The sequence below is a fragment of the Etheostoma spectabile genome, unplaced genomic scaffold (genome assembly GCF_008692095.1).
Source record: "Etheostoma spectabile isolate EspeVRDwgs_2016 unplaced genomic scaffold, UIUC_Espe_1.0 scaffold00000200, whole genome shotgun sequence".
NCBI classification, from domain to species: domain Eukaryota; kingdom Metazoa; phylum Chordata; class Actinopteri; order Perciformes; family Percidae; genus Etheostoma; species Etheostoma spectabile.
The window spans coordinates 495-18406 of NW_022602568.1; the positions used below are offsets into that span (position 1 = coordinate 495).

General features: G+C 40.3%; 1 protein-coding gene across 1 annotated transcript; it reads right to left on the reverse strand.

Annotated features, from left to right (window-relative positions):
• Positions 1 to 1069: 1069 nt before the first annotated feature.
• Positions 1070 to 17162, reverse strand: LOC116674413 (E1A-binding protein p400-like; the record flags this gene model as incomplete). Its single annotated transcript, XM_032506893.1, is given in 27 exon segments — positions 1070 to 1294; positions 3947 to 4249; positions 5459 to 5646; positions 5790 to 5959; positions 6375 to 6561; positions 6988 to 7124; positions 7245 to 7419; positions 7716 to 7885; positions 7986 to 8122; positions 8264 to 8441; positions 8524 to 8714; positions 8825 to 8938; positions 9356 to 9439; positions 9560 to 9617; positions 9717 to 9754; positions 9922 to 10000; positions 10108 to 10248; positions 10362 to 10547; positions 10960 to 11247; positions 11350 to 11744; positions 13360 to 13476; positions 13730 to 13814; positions 13925 to 14032; positions 14140 to 15152; positions 15155 to 15295; positions 15298 to 15498; positions 16977 to 17162. Coding segments are annotated over 26 exon segments (5074 nt in total), but the record flags the coding sequence as incomplete, so codon positions are not given.
• Between the last annotated feature and the right edge of the window lie 750 nt (positions 17163 to 17912).

The window sequence follows — 17912 nt, forward strand, 5'->3', positions numbered from 1 at the left end:
AGTTAGATAAAGAGACTTTAGGATCAAAGTAATGTGGGTTGTTGTTGTCTTGTGTTGTGTAGTTGGCTGCTCTCTGGCTTAGTTTGACTACTCTACCCATGATAAAACTTCCTAGACAAACGCCTAATGGTATTCAATGCAATGAGTGTACCATCATGAAACCCAAAATAAAATGTTCTCCCTGAAGAACTACACAGCACAGGGGATTTACAGTGAGATAATTAAACTCTTTGTAGTTTGGCTTGTAGTATTTGAAGCTAATGTGCTTGCATCTGATTCTCGCTTCAGAGTTTGTACCTTCATTGTTGAAAGCACTAAATTAGAAGTCACTTTGGATAAAAGCTAAATGACATGTAATGTAAGATATGTATGCTGTAGCAGGCAATTTATTTTATTCCAAATGGAATTTACAAGATGTTTATCTTTAACTGTAATCAAGACATAACAGCTTTTTGGTATTTAGCTTTTACTGACAGCTGATAACAAAAAGACAGGAATCACAGGGAAAGGAGGATGCATAGACAAAAATCCTCTGCCAGAATCAAACCAGGGAAGTTGCAATTACAGTGGATTGACAAAGTTTACACACCCATGCTAAAGTTAATTAAAAGAGGAATAAAAAAGTTTAATTCCAAAGGCCAAAGGATCTTTATCAGGATGCATAGTATCCTGGATCAATGAAATAACTGGCCTTTAAAAATAATAGTGTGCCTGCCTCTATGGGAATTTAACACAGGGGTGTGTATACTTATGCCCCCTGCATTTTGAGGAAGAATATTTATTAATTTACAATACATTACTCATTCACAAAGAAAACTGGTATCCTTAAAAAAGTTGGATTTTCCTAATTCTTTTTTACTTCAGGCATTAAGATCCATTTCCGAAAGCTGTTTTTTATTCCTGTTTTTAATCAACTTTAGCCTGGATGTGTAAACTTTCTCAAGCCACTGTATATGGTATGTGTCTCAAGTACTAGACCACCAGGACGCCTCCAATGTCTTGAGAACTTGCAGACACGTAGAATAAGCATACATAGTTTGATATAAAGGTCTAAATGTCAAAAGGACACAAATGGAAGACTTATGTTGGGATAGAAGTGTGACAATCGGATGTACATTACCGAGTGTACCTTGGAGCTGCAGGGGCTGTCCGGTGGTGAGCTGGCGAAGCTGGCTGGGGGACAAAGTGAACTTGTTACCCTGAAACTGCAGAGTGACAGGAGTCTCTGGCTGGGAGATACGATTCTGACTGCCTGCAATGTTGGCCAGCTGGGCAATCTTCACCACATCTCCACCTTCAATGGAAAAGAAGAGTAGACAACAATAAATCAAAGACAGCATTATAAAGTCAGCTGAAATGTCTGACATTTTAAGAAACAATATACTCTGCATCAGTTAGTTAAAGGGTGAAAAGGAGACAAGACATGCAGAACCAGGGTGGATTAATTAGTGGAACGAGTACAGCCGTCCTCCACGACGGAACCATAGCAGCTCCTACTTTTACAAACCCTGAAGGGGAAAAAAAAAGTCTGTAAGGGCAATCCTCAGGTGAGACAGAGAACTTGAAACATACACTTAAAGCACTGCACTTGATCCTTTTCAAAGAAATATACTTAGGGATTGGTGTCAAACAATGATATCTTGTCAAGTAAAGTGTAAGAAAACCTCTGACTGGCAGTGTATTCATCAGTACCATGCCAATTTTAAGCAACAATTATTTTAAGCCATTAAAAAGTCAAAGATTAACTCAAAGATATTAGAGATAAACTGAAATGTTTGTTTATGACATTTAAGAATATTTATTCAGGCCAGCAGATATCACAGAAAATGTATTTGACAAAATGTGTGCAAAAATTAGTAATATTGGTGGCAACAATTGACAGTGAAAACTGCACCCGGTAAAGTTTCCAAGGCTGTGGACAAATGGAATAGTTTATATTTATTTTGGACATACTTTGGGTTATTTTTGGCATCTCTTAATAGATTGTTTCTGTAGATTATGTTGATTCACACACACACAGGTTATAAACTGCATGAAGTATTTATAAGGCACGCATTGATAATTAGTGGGCACAGGATATAAGGCCATGATCACACTTCTTAGTCTTTTTTGACAAGAAAAAGTTGACTAGGGCACTTTCAAATAAAACAAACAAAAGGCAGCCCAGAGCGTCTTTTGTTGCTATAACAACAGCTACTGCTACAGTAGCGGTGCTAGATAAAACAAAGCTGGAGAGCGAGCTACCAAACAAACAGAGAGATGGAGTGGTGCTCCGACATTAGCACAAGTCAATCTAGTTGCACCTTCTCCGTTGTTTCTTGGGGTTATAGAAACTACAAGTCTTGCTACTTCACCTTCCTTTGGTCAGCTGTCAAGAAAGCACTTGACATAGGCCTTTTTTTCTTTTCTTTTTTACTTCAAAAAGACGCTCTTAGCTGCGGAAAAAACGCTGGCGGTTCAGGACTTTTTTGAAAACACGGTTTACTCCATAGGATTATAATCTAAAACAGGCGCTGGCAGCTTAAAAAAAAGACACCAAGTGTGAACATTGCCTCAGAGTGCATGAATCATTAAGTCAAGTTCTTAATCACTGATATATGCTCACAAATTACAAAATGCACCTACTGGCTAACAATGGTAAGTAAAAAGTGTTCAAGAATTGCATTAGGGCCGGTTTAAAAAAAAAAGAAAAAGAAAGAAATCGAATGATCCAATACTAATTAAAAAAAAATCCAAGATCAATCTCTGTCTGTATTATATGAAACAAGAAGACCTAATGAATACATTGGTACCAACTATGCCATGTTAGCTTGTCGGCAAGGGTCCAAAGGTAGTCAACATTTTGGAGAGGGAAAAAACTGGAATGACCATTGTGAAATATATCATTATATCTGAATGAGATGTCACTCAATAATGTAGTGTAGAGTCTGTAAAGTTGCACTTCATTGTGTTGACTGCTGTTGTGTTTATGTTAATTATAAAGTACATTAATGGAACTACATTAGGGTCAATTCTTAATGTGAACATAATACTTTTAATAATGCACCAGGTTAGAGGGAACCTTGTTCAAATGTAGAATATCTTTCATATCCAAGCAAAATTGGTTTTGCAACTGAAATATCCCTAATAAAAATGTTATTAAATCGAAAATTGGGACCTTGTAAATTGAAATCAAACTGATTCAGGAAATCAGTGACAATACCCACGCCCTAATTTAAAGGGTTTTAGCAACCTTAGTTCACAAGAAAACACAAAGTTGGTATTTTTGAAACAAGAAAACCAATAAGATAATTTTCAAAAAACAGTTTTCCTTTTTATATATCTGAATAGTGTGCATTGTTCCTAAAAAGTTTTCTCTGTTCACATTTGAGGTGGAAAGGGTTGACAATTTGTGGGACCATTTCCACATGCTTGCAGTGACTCTCAACATCAGAGTGCAATCATAACAGCAAAGAAATAAAACAAAACAACCAAAGCTTTGGGATTTCTTCCTGCAGCTGGCTGATGCAAGAGACAAAAGAATATTAGTAAACTGGGAGGGAAAAAATATTAAAGGAGGGGAGGACATAATAATTAAGTAAATTAGTTTAGTGATGTGTGGTATACATAAGTGGGTCATTGTAGTGTACATGCAGGTTTCGAGACAGAAATTGGAGAATGCTGAGGCTGTGGAGATGCTGCTGATATGGCTACAGCTCTAATTTTATGGGGAGCTTTATTTTATTATCACAAGTTGTATCAACTATTGAAACATGGCATTTCTACCATGACCAAATTGCTGCACCACCAGTGTTGCAAGTTTGAGTCTATATACAAAGCCATTTCTCTGGATTAGTGAAGACTGAACACTATCAGCAGTGCCCCAAGTAAAGGCCTCAGTGTAAGCAGCCCATACTGATGTGCCAGAGGTGGGGGGGAAACGCTAAGAGGAAGGGAGGCCACTTACTAGGCAACCGTGCCTGGGCCTGAGATGTAAGAACCAGCCTCTGGGACAGTAAGCTGGGCTGGATAGCATGGCTGGGGGCTAGACCTGGCCTGGGGACCTGTGCTAATGCTGGCTGACTGATGGGAGCTATAGAGCCCACAACTGTGCCAGCTAAGGTCTGGCCCAAAGCCACAGAGGAAGCCCCCAACACATGCTGTCCAATGCCACTGTTCCCCGAGGAGGCTACAGGGGTGGCGGCAGTGTTGCTGCTGCTGCTGCTGACAGGAGGTGTAGTCTGGGCTCTCTGAGTAGCTGTTCCAACCGCTGTGAAGCACAAGGCAATGGGGTATGGAACTACATGTTAGGAGTAACCCAATATTTAGTCAAATCATCCATACGATCAAACAATTTCCTCTATTTAAATCACTATGCAGTAACGGGCCAAGAAAGCAAGCAGGATTAGAGCTGTTATTGATTATTAACGGACAGATTAGTCCCTGTTTACAATTTGATTGATCAAAAATCTATTAACTGACAATGGACAAAGTTGGTGAGACAGTAATTTTGTATCTCTAGAGCATAAGTTCAATCTGTAGGTTTATTCAGTGGTAGCCTAAAATCATCTAAACTGCAGTAAGTTCCTTTTGCCTGCAGCTCTTCATCTGTAAGATTTACTATAATTGCTGCCAGTGTGGCCAATTTTTTTTCCAATTAAAGTAGTTAGGATTAGCTCCAAAACACTAAAAAAGTCACTAGATGACGTCATACGCTCATTTGCATTGCTCATTGGTGACGTCAATGCGTGTCATTTGCATAAGCTTAGTGGCCGTGTCGGATAACTGCCTGCTGCTCATGGCTAAAGGGATTAGGGAGAGAGACCCTGTGCCATTGGCAGAAGAGCCGTGGACTGTGATTTCACTGAGCAGCATGAATGAAAATGAATTACAATTAATATATCTCTTCTTTCCCCTAATGGTCTAAAGTCGCCAAATTTGTTGCTAGTGGCTTTTTTGAAATAAATTAGGGTCTAAAAAGTTGCTAAATCTGAACAGGTCGGCAACTGACAGTTTATACTGACAAGTATAAATCTAAAACAAATAAAACTTCTGGACATGCCAGTGAGGGTGTCCCAAACCTCTCCATAGAGTTGTAGAAGAGAACCCGATCTTTAAAATTTGCAGAGCTGTGCATGAGTATGAACACACTGTGTATGTTTTAAAAATGTGCTGCAAACAATAGGAATAAAAAATGCCAGTATGGGCACAGCTTGGATTTTTTTAAGCATGAAAAGTAAATCAAGTTATTTTAAATCCAACAGTGAAGTATAACACATTATCTAACACAAAGTAACTAGTGTAAGCTAACTAGTATGAGCACATTAAACACTAGTTAAGGCACCAGCAAAACAGCTATGGGTTGTTCAGTTTGTCTTTTACAGTTTTATGTTAGAAGACACAATCTGGAATTCTTTACCCAATGTAAAAACAAAAATGTCCTGTCCTTCACAGAGTACTACTCCTAAAATGGTCCTACCATGAGAAGTGGCTGTAGTAGTTGCAGTGGTGACAGGGGATTTTCCCCTGGCCTGGGCTGACTGGTGGGTGGTAGAAACGGAGGTGCTAGTAGCGGGAGAGCTTGTTAGAGAACGTTGGCCTGCTGTACTTGTGATGGCAGTCAGGCGACCTTCAGGCTTTGTGCCATACTGCACTGGCTGGAACAACCTAGTCAAAAAAAATAAATGATCATTGTTTTGATGCCAGAGTATAAAAATTGCAATATTAGATTTACATTTCAGAGCAATTTGAAAATGTCCACAGATCTCCCAATCAACCATGTCAAGTTACTTGGAGATTTTATTGCTGACCTCATGGGTTTTATTGGACATGGCTTGGGTCGTGGCGCTGGTTCTGGGGCATTGTGGATCTCCTCTATGAGCTGCTGAGTGATCTTTAGTTTAGGTACTGCCTCTTCAGTCTGATACCGAGTCAGTCTGTTCTCGTTATTGATCAGATCAAATATGGACATATTTGCGATCTAAGAGAATAATGAGATAAAAGATAAGAGCAGAAGCAGATCAATGGAGATAGATAGATAGATAGATAGATAGATAGATATGTTTTTTACAAATTCAACATATGCAAGTTTCATAAACCAAGAAGAAGGACTAACGTAACATTAAAAAAGATAGACAGGCAGGTTCTTAAACAACAAACAGACAAGCAAAGGAAGAAACCAATGATTACATGTTTTATGCATTATTAGATAAATGAAATGAGATCAACTGTAATGACAAATGGCAATCACAAGTTGCCAGAGCCCAAAGTCATGTTTTAATACAGCTCACTTTGTCTGTCCAGTGATACCAATAAACCATGGTATATGTTTCACAATGTCACAGGGCTAGCAAACATCTTGGTGCACACCAGCAATGCAAAGAACAAGTGTATACCTTGCTTGAGGCATTCTGAAGAGCTCCCAGCACAAGTGATGGGACGTTGTATTGCAAAGAGGAGCAGACGTAGGAGCTGCTGGTCTCTCTGGGTGCCACCAGCTCAGGGTGGTTACACACTCGCTGCAACTGCATCAAGACCTGAAGTACGCTGACAAAATGACCTGTCTTCAACGCTTCCTGAGCTCTAGGGGAGCACACCAAGACAGAAGACATGATTATGTAAAAAATAAAAAAATAAAAGCAACCAATATTAAATGTATCTTTCACCTTTTTCACAAATAAACAGTTTGTGTATTCACATTTTTTTGTAAGTGTGTATGTAAATACTGTATGTATGTATGTATGTATGTATGTATGTATGTATGTATGTATGTATGTATGTATGTATACATATACATATATTTTAAATTTGTTCAAGAAAAAAACAGTTTGTGATTCATTTATAAATCCTCTGATTTACAGTACAATGTGTGGATTCTATTTTTAGCATGTCTTCAAGTAGTTGTAAAGCACTAATCATCCATAGTAAGGTCAAGTATTACTCTCTGCGCCAGGGAAAACCTTACACTGATATCACAATATAACTATCCTAGTGGAGAAAATATCTCACCCTGGTCGAGTGAGGATATCCTCATAAAGGCTCTTCTGTCTGGTGGAGAGACGGCACTTTAGGATATGCTCATACTTCTTGGGCAGCTGTTTCTCCACATCCCTTTTGGAGCGCCTCAGAATGAAAGGCTGGATCATCTACAGTTAGGAGTAAGAACATTTCATATGTAAGTTGCAAGGATTGAAGGTGAGACAAAATCATAATTTTTCATGTGGCACAGTTTATTAGGCAGAGGAATTTGCAGGTGCTATACTCACCCTGTGCAAACGGATGACCAGTTTGTGGCAGTAGTCCTGGTTCTGGTCTGTGCCTGCCTTAACAGGGAAGTCAGAGTATGACCTGGTGATTCCTGGCAAAAGGAAGTGTATCATAGTCCACAACTCCTTTAGAGTATTTTGCAGAGGAGTGTTGATGAGGAGAATCCTCTGCTCACTGCAAGAGGCGCAAAAAATGTCTCATTTACTCAGTCAACTGAACCTTGTTAAAACCATCTGGCAGAATGTTAAAAACTATTTCACAAAGAAAGACAAAAATATCAGACATGGAAATACACACAAGGATATCTGTCACTCCCTAACAGCTCTTAGCTCTGTGATCATCAGGAAAACAAAAAAAGCTTGTTAACCCTGATTCACATTACAGATTAAAAATGAATAAACAAACCTGAAAGATTATAACCCAGATTTTTGAGAAACTGAAATTATAATCATGTTCATAACACTGCTCACCTTCTGAGAGCAAAGATTGTTTCCCAGTGTTTCTGAGTCATGTTTTTGATGAGCTGCACCTCATCTAGGACAAGGTGCCTCCACCTTCTCCTCAGAAAATGACTCTGGTCTTTCATCAGCAGCTTGTAGGATGTCACACATACATGGAAGCTGTTGGCGTCCCCCCACCACTGTAGATATCAGATACATTTTTATCACATTAACAGTCGTTCATTGAAAAGAAAAAGAAAAAAAGGCCTTTTATGTTGACAATATTTGTTGTTTGATTACCATTCTCTTAGATCTGCGGTCCCTTCTGTTGCCAAGGTACACAAGGATCTTAAGGCCAGGACACCAGCGCTTAAACTCCACCTCCCAATTTAGCAACTTGCACGTCCTTACTACTATAAGGTGGGGTCCCCAGATGCCTGTGGACAAAAAAAATGACAACATCTTTGTGAAATTCACTTAAAATAAACACTGAGTAGGGAATCAAGTAACAATAAAAACAGACAAATAAAAACAATATTCACTCTTCGTGTGTAACATTGTGTATAACAGAGGCATACCCTCCTGGCCAGCTAATTGGGCCATGTAAGCCACAGTCTGCACAGTCTTGCCGAGGCCCGTCTCATCGGCAAGGATGCCATTGAGGTGTTTCTTGTGAAGGTTTACCAGCCAGTCCACACCAATTTGCTGATACTCTCGCAGCGACCCATGCAGTAGAAAAGGAGCTGTGTTGCGGGTCTAGTGAAATAAAAGACCAGTGAAAAAAATAATAAAATGCATATTTTTCTTTTGTGTGTTTGTGCATGATTTTTTGTCTTACTGAGGAAGTGGTCCTGAAGCTGCCCTTGGGAAGGATGAGCTCTGTTGCAGCAGCCACTTCCGCTATGTCTCTGGCAGGCTTTCTATCAGAGTCGGAGGAAGTGGCTTTATCAGCACCTCGGTACTGGTCCACACTAAGTAGGGAATCAATTAACACTGCCTCAGGTGGACTGCCTGCAGGACACTCCGTTTCTGGAAATTCAAGAATATCAACTGTTTCACCCATCACATCCTTCACAACCATTAGCTAAAATGGGTATAAGGATGAAAATGACAATTTAATCTTTAAATTACAAAGGCACCTTCAGTCTCTTCCATGCCATCCTCATCACTATGAGGACTAGGCTGAGGCCACTCAAAGCTGTCCATGTAGGCACCAGCATACTGATTCCTCAAAGCATCAAGAGGCATCTCAGCTGAAAACCAAATACAAAAGCATCTGAGTAAGCATTACAAAAACAGAGACAAGTAATACTGGTACTTGTATGGTCAACTTAAGGGAAAAAAGTGTAATTTCTTTTAGTTTGTAATGTGAAAATGATACATTGCCCAAGAACATTTCCACAGTATAAATACCAAATTTGTGCTTAACTCACCATTATGGGCACCAGTAGTGTATAGCAAATTTGTTAACAAGCATGTGTGACATAATTATTACGTTACATTAGTAACACAATTTCTGTCCATACACAGCAATTTTCTGTTCAGATAAGGTTACTTTTTCCAAAACGTCTGTGTTGGTAAAACTACTTCCAGCAGTATAGCATCAGTATGCTGTGTAGCCCAGGTACCCCAACTCTTCACATAGACAAAGAAGTTAAATAAAGAAGTACCATCTTTGGCCAGGTCAACCAACTCTGCTTTGTGGTCTGCTTCCCCCTCCATGGCCTCCTGTTCCTCTATGGTGCTCTCTTCATCTGGGACAAAAATAAAGACAAATAATAAAAAGTTGCAAATAATCCTGCAGACTAAAGGCAACTGTTAAAACTCTTTAAACATCCATGTAATTATCTTTTCTTTGATATTTTGACACATACCACGTTCAACAACCAAGGATGAACTTGATTTTCTTTTTTTAGTTGAAGTCGCATTTTCCTTTAAAAAGAAAACATACATATATATGAAGAATGTGTATAAATTAGATGCAATAGGTGCACTTGCATTGTTATTCATTATTGTCAGAGCAGCACCTACCTCTTTATCAGCTTTAACTCCTGCTGAATGACAAGGTACTGTAACACAAGTAATTTAAGTGCATTACAAAAAAATGTAGTTACAGGCAAGATAGGTCAGTACAGTTTAGCTTTGAACCGGAAACCAATGGGTGGGAAAGTAAAAGCTCATGATATAGAGCATATGTATTGTATTTTATTTATGGTAATTGCTCAGTAGGACCTACCTTTGGCTGACGCTTTTTGTAAGCCGAGTGCTTTTAGCCTCTTCTCATAAATTTCAAACTGGAGTTTGATTTCCACAACCTGACAGAAGAAAAACTGATTAAGACTGGAAAAAACACTCTTATAATTCATAAATTATGAGAATGTTTCACAATTAGGAAATATAAATATATAAATGAATAAACTACCTGCTCAATGTTTGACCAGAAGAATTCCACTTCTCGGGCAATTGTGCTGGCAATGTGACGAAGATGAATTTCTCTTTCTTTCTTTGACCTCTCTTCACTTTTCTTCTGCTCTTGATGGTAACGGGCACATGTGCGAACAAGCTGTAGTGGAGACACATTGAGAAAGTTTGGCTTTCAACAAGACAAAAGGTTCTGCGGTGACTCCTTCTTTTGTTGTGATGATGTGTCATTTCTCATTAAATGCCTGCCAATACCTTCTTAGCAGCAGCTTCTTTCCATCTCCTCTCTTGGGCAAAGTCAGCTGCCATCCACTGCATTTCCTCCAGGAGGTAGTCCCAGTGGGACTTTGGACGTGAAGCTTCCACAAGCTTGGGGAGCCTACTGGCTGACCACTGGCCCTCCTTCCTTAGCTCAGAGATGCGCTGATGCACTTGACTCTCCTGGGAAATAGAAAGTGTTACAACAAACAGAAGTTCAAATTATACATACTGTGAAAACAACTTCATCATCTCTTAAGCAGACAATAAAGCTACACCAAACACCACAACTACCAAACAAAATCAAGAAAATATGTAGCGGTGACCACAATTCGATCATGGAGCAGACTGCCAATCTCTCAGTCAAATCGCATTGTGGCTCTTGACCTTTGCGGAAAAACTGTAGATTGTTGCGCATTTCTACCTCTTTTTCTCTCACCCCTTCACAGAGAAACATTATCTCAATTTAACTCAAAGGGCTTTATTGGCATGGGAAACACACAGAAAAAAACATGAAAAAAACTACTAGCAATAAGTGCAGATAGAGGGAGGCCAGGCAGAAACTTATGGGAACCACTGTGCTAAAAGAACTCACCAGTTTGGCCTGCTCAACTTGCTTATCTTGAGAACACTCCTGTGAGGACTGCATGGTCGCACTTTGACCAAAGCCCCCAATTTTGACTGTGGATATGCCATTGGTGCCAGTCAGTTTGGATTGGGTGCTTGGGTTGATGTTGAGGCCAAGGGGGCGGAGCGGACTCGCAGTATGGGGGGTTGGAACAGAATTGGGAGCAGGAGATATGGAGGCCATGGATATTGAGTTGGTCATAATCCTCTGAACTGGCAGGTTTGAATCTGTACCAGGGCGAGCAAGTGCCACCGTCTATAATAAAAGGGAGAAAACAATTTCTTAATAGGACAATTTGCAGTCTCACTAACAAAACATACTTGAAAATTTAATTTGTATGGTTTAAGGCAGACTGACCACTTGTCCTGACGGCATTATGGCCTGGGATTGTTGCGGCTGGGGCTGCAACTGGAGATGAAGGCCCGGCTGCAACTGCTGCTGCAGTTGGGCCTGGAGCTGTGTGTGTGGGTTTACTGTGGCCAGGACAGGCCCACCTGCCTGCACCTTCACCTGTGCCTGGAGCTGACCAACAGACTGAACTGTGTTCTCCACCAACTGAGCCTGCTGAGAGTGTGTCATGGACAGGCCTGCCATAGGAAGGGCACCTTGGGGTAACCTGCCTGGCAGCTGGGGAGGAGGGGTGTGCAAGCTGGCTGCATTCTGCACTGGAGGTCCTTTGGATGGGTCATACTGTTGCTGGTTCTGCTTCTGTCCTGCAATCTGGACCGCTTGAGGAGTAGGCGGCATCCCGCCTGTACACATGGTAACCAAATTAGGACAAAGGTGGTATAAAAAGCACACAAAGAAAGATGGTAAAAATCAAGCTGACAATCTTGGCATCTAAGGTAAAGTGTTTTGAAAATGTCTTGCTTGAACAAAAAGCTTTTAAATGCCATTAAGTGGTAGCTTTCCCTCAATATATATTTGAGAGACCCATTTAATCAAGTTATATCTTTTTAAGCTACTGAGTAGATATTAATAGAATAGATAACCATTTTAAATGACAGTTTTAGCTTCAGTTATGAGAGCTCCTCAGAACCTTGAACTAGATGTACTGTATGAATCAACAGTAGTGTACTACTTCCTGATGGTCAGAGCGGAAACTAATGAGTCATACAGCGAAATGATTACAGAATAAATGAAATCAATGTGAGAATCTACATGTCTCTCAAATAAAATACTACTTTGATTAATGCAAAACCACAATATTGCATTTCAAATGTTGAGAGAATGTGGTTAAAAACATCAAAAAATTATACGTGCAAGTTTTTTAGAGAGGAAGAATAGAAATGTTACAAAGGAATAATAATCTCATAATAAGAGACAGGGAGAAGAAAGGAAAACAAAAGATACAGAGCAGACACTCACAAAACACCATATGATTGGCATGCATGAAGCGTTGTCATTTTAGCCGTAACCAAGGCATCTGGATGCCTCACATAGCGACAAAGCACAGAGGTGAGCAAAAAGACACACATGGGATCTTGCAGACAGCAGGCCTGAGCGGAGCTGTGCACACTAAAGCAGCACCTGCCTTACCTCCCTGCACGTCACACCACCTTGCCTAGACGCCATCACACCTGGCCCTGACACACCCATACCACCACAATCGCAAAAACCTGTTCCGTGAATGCAACTCCTCCACATGATCCCCCTCCTACTTAGACTGAGGGAAAGAAGCCAAGTCAGAATAAAATGCCATGAAATAACATGGAAGGAAATCAACTAAATGTGAACATGAGATAAATAAAGACACTCTTGAAGATGAATTAAAGATTGATGACTTTGTATCCCTGTTGATGATGTAAGGACGGACAATCACAAAGAAAAAGATTTGTGAAGGAATGACAATGAGAAACCAAAAGGAAGAATGACATGTGGATTCATAAAATGGAAAGCAAGCAAAACCCATTAGAAATTGAATCAACACAGGGTTCCCACATTCTGTGATCCAACTTCAAATAAGATGAAAATCCATCATTACGGGAAGGTCTGTCCAAATAAAGATGACTAATAGGAACAAACTTCAGAAAAGAAGAGATGGATAACGACGGGTGATCAATAGTTAAAACAAAAGGAAAATCATAAGACATGGCATCTTCTCATTGAGTGGCTACTCTTCTTCAGACTTGGATTGTCTTCTTATCCTGACAGAGAGAGCTGGTGTTGGTACAGCTATGCCTGAACGTCATATGGACTGCTGAGAAATCCAGCAGATGGATGAAGAAGTTTGTTGATGCTGCTTGAAGTTTGTTTGTAAAAGATGAATGGTGTGATTCACTTTTTTAAATCTCCTTAGTTTGAGGAAGGGGATACGTCCAGCAGCACCGAACAGAACACAGAACGGCCCGATAGTAGCACTCCTACCTTGGGCAGTTGGCATAAGCTGCTGGAGTGGAACGCCAGGTGATCCTAGAGCTACACCAGGATGCTGGAAAATCAGCCCATGGCGACCAACGTCAATCCGGGACCTCTTAGCCTGATCTGGGATTTAAAACACACAATACCCTCATAACGCAAAAAAAGCACTCGGCACAGACTAATGACCTTCGGAAGACCTTACAGGTCACCTCTCCTTCCTTGGGTTAAGACTTCAACACAAAGCGCTAGTAGAGGATGCCATATATCTAAAAGCAGAAGCAATTAGAGGGAGAAAAGAAAACAAACAGAAAATAAAGCAAACAGGGAGGAAACAAAGCAACATAGGAGAGACAGGAGTCTACGATCCTTGCCCTACCTGCTTGCACCATAGCCTGTTGCCTCTTAAAGCCATCCATGTCTCCAGGGTTTGTAATTGTGCCAGCAACAGCCCCTTGGTGTCCCTGCAAAAACCACTTGAGGAATTAGCGATAAAGATACTCAATAGAATTTAAGAAATAAACAATAGATAATTTAATTGTAATAAATGCTTGAACAAGCGTGCATCTATCACCTGAAACTGCTGCTGGACAGAAAAAGCTGCAGAAACATTGGGAGGAAGCTGTGTTGCTATGGCAACTGGTGTCACTGCTTGGCCATCTTTTCCAGTAACAACCTTTACCTGAAAAAGACAGATTTGAAAGAGTAACAATATTTATTAGATGAAATGAAAGAAATGTACAATTTTTTTTTTTAATTGTAAAATTTCTACTTGATCCAATGTAATACCTCATCATTAATGACCTCAGACTGTTCTTCTTCTTCCTCTTCATCTTCAAGGTCCAAGTCGTTCTGTCTCAAGTAAGTATACAAAGGAACACAGGGCTTCTTCTTAAAAGCTACATAGTCCATCATGTTACCTTGGAGGTGCTGCAGAAAGAAAAGCTCAATCAGGTATTCTTTGAACACTTCTTTCAGGCTCTCCATCTTCTTGGTGTTGTGCTCCAGGCACAGTTTTCTCAGATGTGCAATCTCTGGAGTAGAAGGAGCAATTTCCTCTAACTTCTTGGGAGCCTGCTTTTTTATAGTGGCTACAGACATGCTGGTGGGGGCAAGAGGATTGTTGGGGATCCCCTGGGTTGGACTGGTGAGGGATGGGCTAGACGTTGGAATGGAGGAGGGTATACTGAATGATGCCGTGGCTGTGGTTCCTACTCCAGCAACCACACCCTGCGACGTCTTTTCAAATATCATAGGGCGTGCCAGCTGTCCTTGAATGATACTGCTGATCTGTGGAGGTAGGTTGGAAGTGGTGATGTGACCAGGACTGCCCAGAGTGGGGAGAGCAGTACCGCTGGCCACAGGACTTTGAGGTCCGAGGTGGTGGATGGTGCCTCCAGTCTGTGAGTGAGGCTGAGAGAGCCGGCGCTCCCTCACAGAGCCTGGTGTTCCTGGAGAGGCCAGCTGTATTTGGCCAGGTGCGGCTTGGGCAATCTGGGCCAGTCCTGTCCCTTCTTGGTAAACAAAGTGGCCACTTCCCGATGGACTGCCTAAACTGATTTGTCGCACTAACATACCAGCTTCCACAAATCGTGTTGGACTCTGTCCACATACACCCAATGCTGTTGCTGGTGCTCCTGGCCTTGTCACACCTTGCAGAGGGACTGGGCTGTGTTGGGTGGGACTTTGGGGCTGCAAAGACTGGGGCACAGGTGAGGTGACCTGGATGTATGAGGATGGAGCATGCTCAAACCTCCACTGAGGCGTAGTATGCTGGAAGCCAGGGATGCTGGGTTCTGGATGGGAAGTGGGGTTAGGGTGATCTGCTGGTTACCAGTCACCATCTGCCCCCCATTTTGTAATGTGATGTTCATGTTCTGGCCAGTGACTGGGCTACGACTCATGATTATCTGATAATTGGGCGACTGGGGAGCTGAAGGCTGGGAGCAGAAGAAAATGTGGTCACAGGAGATTGAGGGTGGTTAACTGTAGCTTGTTGCTGTGTGACTGCCATGGTGGTGGGCTGCTGCTGCTCCTCTGCTTCAGCCCCACTGACAGACTTGGATCTCTGAAGCTGTCGTTGCATATTCTGTGATCCACTTCCATGGTGCATTGCGTGACACTGTTACTATGTCTAAACACAATAATCTATAGAAAGGACAAAGCAAAGCAATAAGTGATTTTTACCTATTGAACGTGATCCAAAAAGAAGGCAGACAGAAGGCTTTTTCTGGTTAGTCACCCAACATGGTCTCAGATTTCAAACATATTTAATAAATTGTGATTTAAATAAGGTTCTCTATAAAACCTACGGACAATATGCATATGTTACGGAAAATATGCATGTGTGAATTGTCAAGGCATTAAGCTATATCATTTATACAGAAGCAAAATCTTTAACATCTCTGGATACAGTGTTGCAACTTAATGCAACTCAGTGATGATTCATGACAATAGTGTTTTTCCCCCCCAATTTGATTTTTACACCATTGTGATGATAATGATGATTGTGTTGTTCCTTAACTTGACAGGTAGTCTATACTGGATTAATTTAAAATCAACATTACGGTCCTGTTATTTTATATACAAACTATTTCTCAACAATCATCAATATCTTGATATAAAAGGACGTACAGCATGACAGAGTGCTTTTCTCCAGATCACACAATTATTGTATTAAACTTATACGTGACCAATCTTAAATACATGCACATAAAGAGCTCCACATGCATTTAAAACTAAGTAATGCAGATATAAAGAACAACAGGTGGGCACTACACTTCATGCTTGACAGCTGGCGCATCATCACCCATTATTATAACGTTACAGCGAGGGCGTGTTAAAAGTAAAATAAGGAAGGGATGATACATTTAGCTAGGAATAGAACATACAATTTGTAAGCACTTAACGTTTTATATTATGATGTTTTAACATATAGATACACCTTTAACGTAATATAGCTACACCTCATCTTTACACCGGTGTGCACGTAAACGAACACCAGACTAAAACTAAAACATAAGGTTATATCGCCAGATATAGATTATCCTGTAATAACATGATGGTTGATCTTGTTTACCGCTGTGAATCAGCCAAAGCAAACTTGCATATTAAACAAAGGTAATGTAACGTTTCTGGTGACATATTATTGTTAATATAAATTACAACGCAAAGAAACGCGAGTTTGTTGTATATTACTCGTTTTAACACCGTAATAACGGCACTATATTTACAACAACAAGTAGCTACACATATCAGTATTTACTTGGTACTGGCTTTAATTGTCATTGTTTGTTACGATGTTAACGTTAGCTCCCACCAGCTCGGTCCGGGGCGTAACATTAGCCAACGCTAGCTCGTTAGTAGCAGGGCAATGATACATAAACACCCGCAATTGTCAAAACAATTAGATATAGACTAAGAGTTGAGTGATAAATAAAACCAGTGTATATTTCAAATAATAAGCTTTAATGTCTAGAATAATACTGTCTGTGCCATTTGAGCTATTAGAATGACCCTTGCTACCGGACGTGTGCTAGCCAATGCTAAAGATGTTAGCTTGTTATTGCTAGCAGGCCAACTGCCAATAAATAAATACATTTTATCACCTCAACGGTGTTACTTACAGGGAACGGGGCCTCTGCAGTAGTTTCATAAATCATAAGTCATATTTACAATAAAGCACATGCTGTAACAAATGTTATTCCGCGAAAAAATAAAATATCGATATTGCTAGCGGCTATTCAATGTTTTGGAGCTAATTTCATTCAGCAACATGGCGACCGCAGCAACCTTTTGTGTAACCCGGATGTCGATCTGTCTCCAGGAAATGGTTAAACCATGAAACGATTACGTTGTTAAAAGCATTATTTTAAGTCAAGAGGCCTATTTTTGTATGTAATTCTTAGAAAGTGATTACGCACAAATTAAATATTATTTGGACCCTGGAATTCTGGAATTCAGGAAACAGTTTAATTGAAACGACAAAGGTCAAAATTGTATTTTAAGTCAAATATTGTGGCAAACAAGACATGTATACTGAGTTAGCATTTGCATGCAAAGTACAACAGAACAGAGAATTCATAGTTTTAACAATAAATATTTATTTTCATCACACAGTGAGTAACAATTCGTTTTGGCAAATCTGACTGGCAGTCATAAAATACTAGTAGAAAAGGCAATTAAATCAATTCTAACAAACTTCCGTTTTAACACATTTTCACAAAATATTGAATAACATTTAAATAAACTATTGTACTATCAGGCAAAATCATGTACAAATTCATTCACAAATTAATCTTTTTCCATTAATCCAAACAGCTGGGGGAAAATACAAACTATGCACGCACGCGCGCGGCACACAACACACACACACCACACACACCCACACACACACACACACACACACACACACACACACACACACACACACCACACACACACACACACACCACACACACACACCACACCTTGCAATGTGGCATGCAGTTATAACCCAAAGTATCCCATGACTGAGTACATCACCACCTGACAGAGGGCTTTCTTGGATCAGTTGTTGTTTA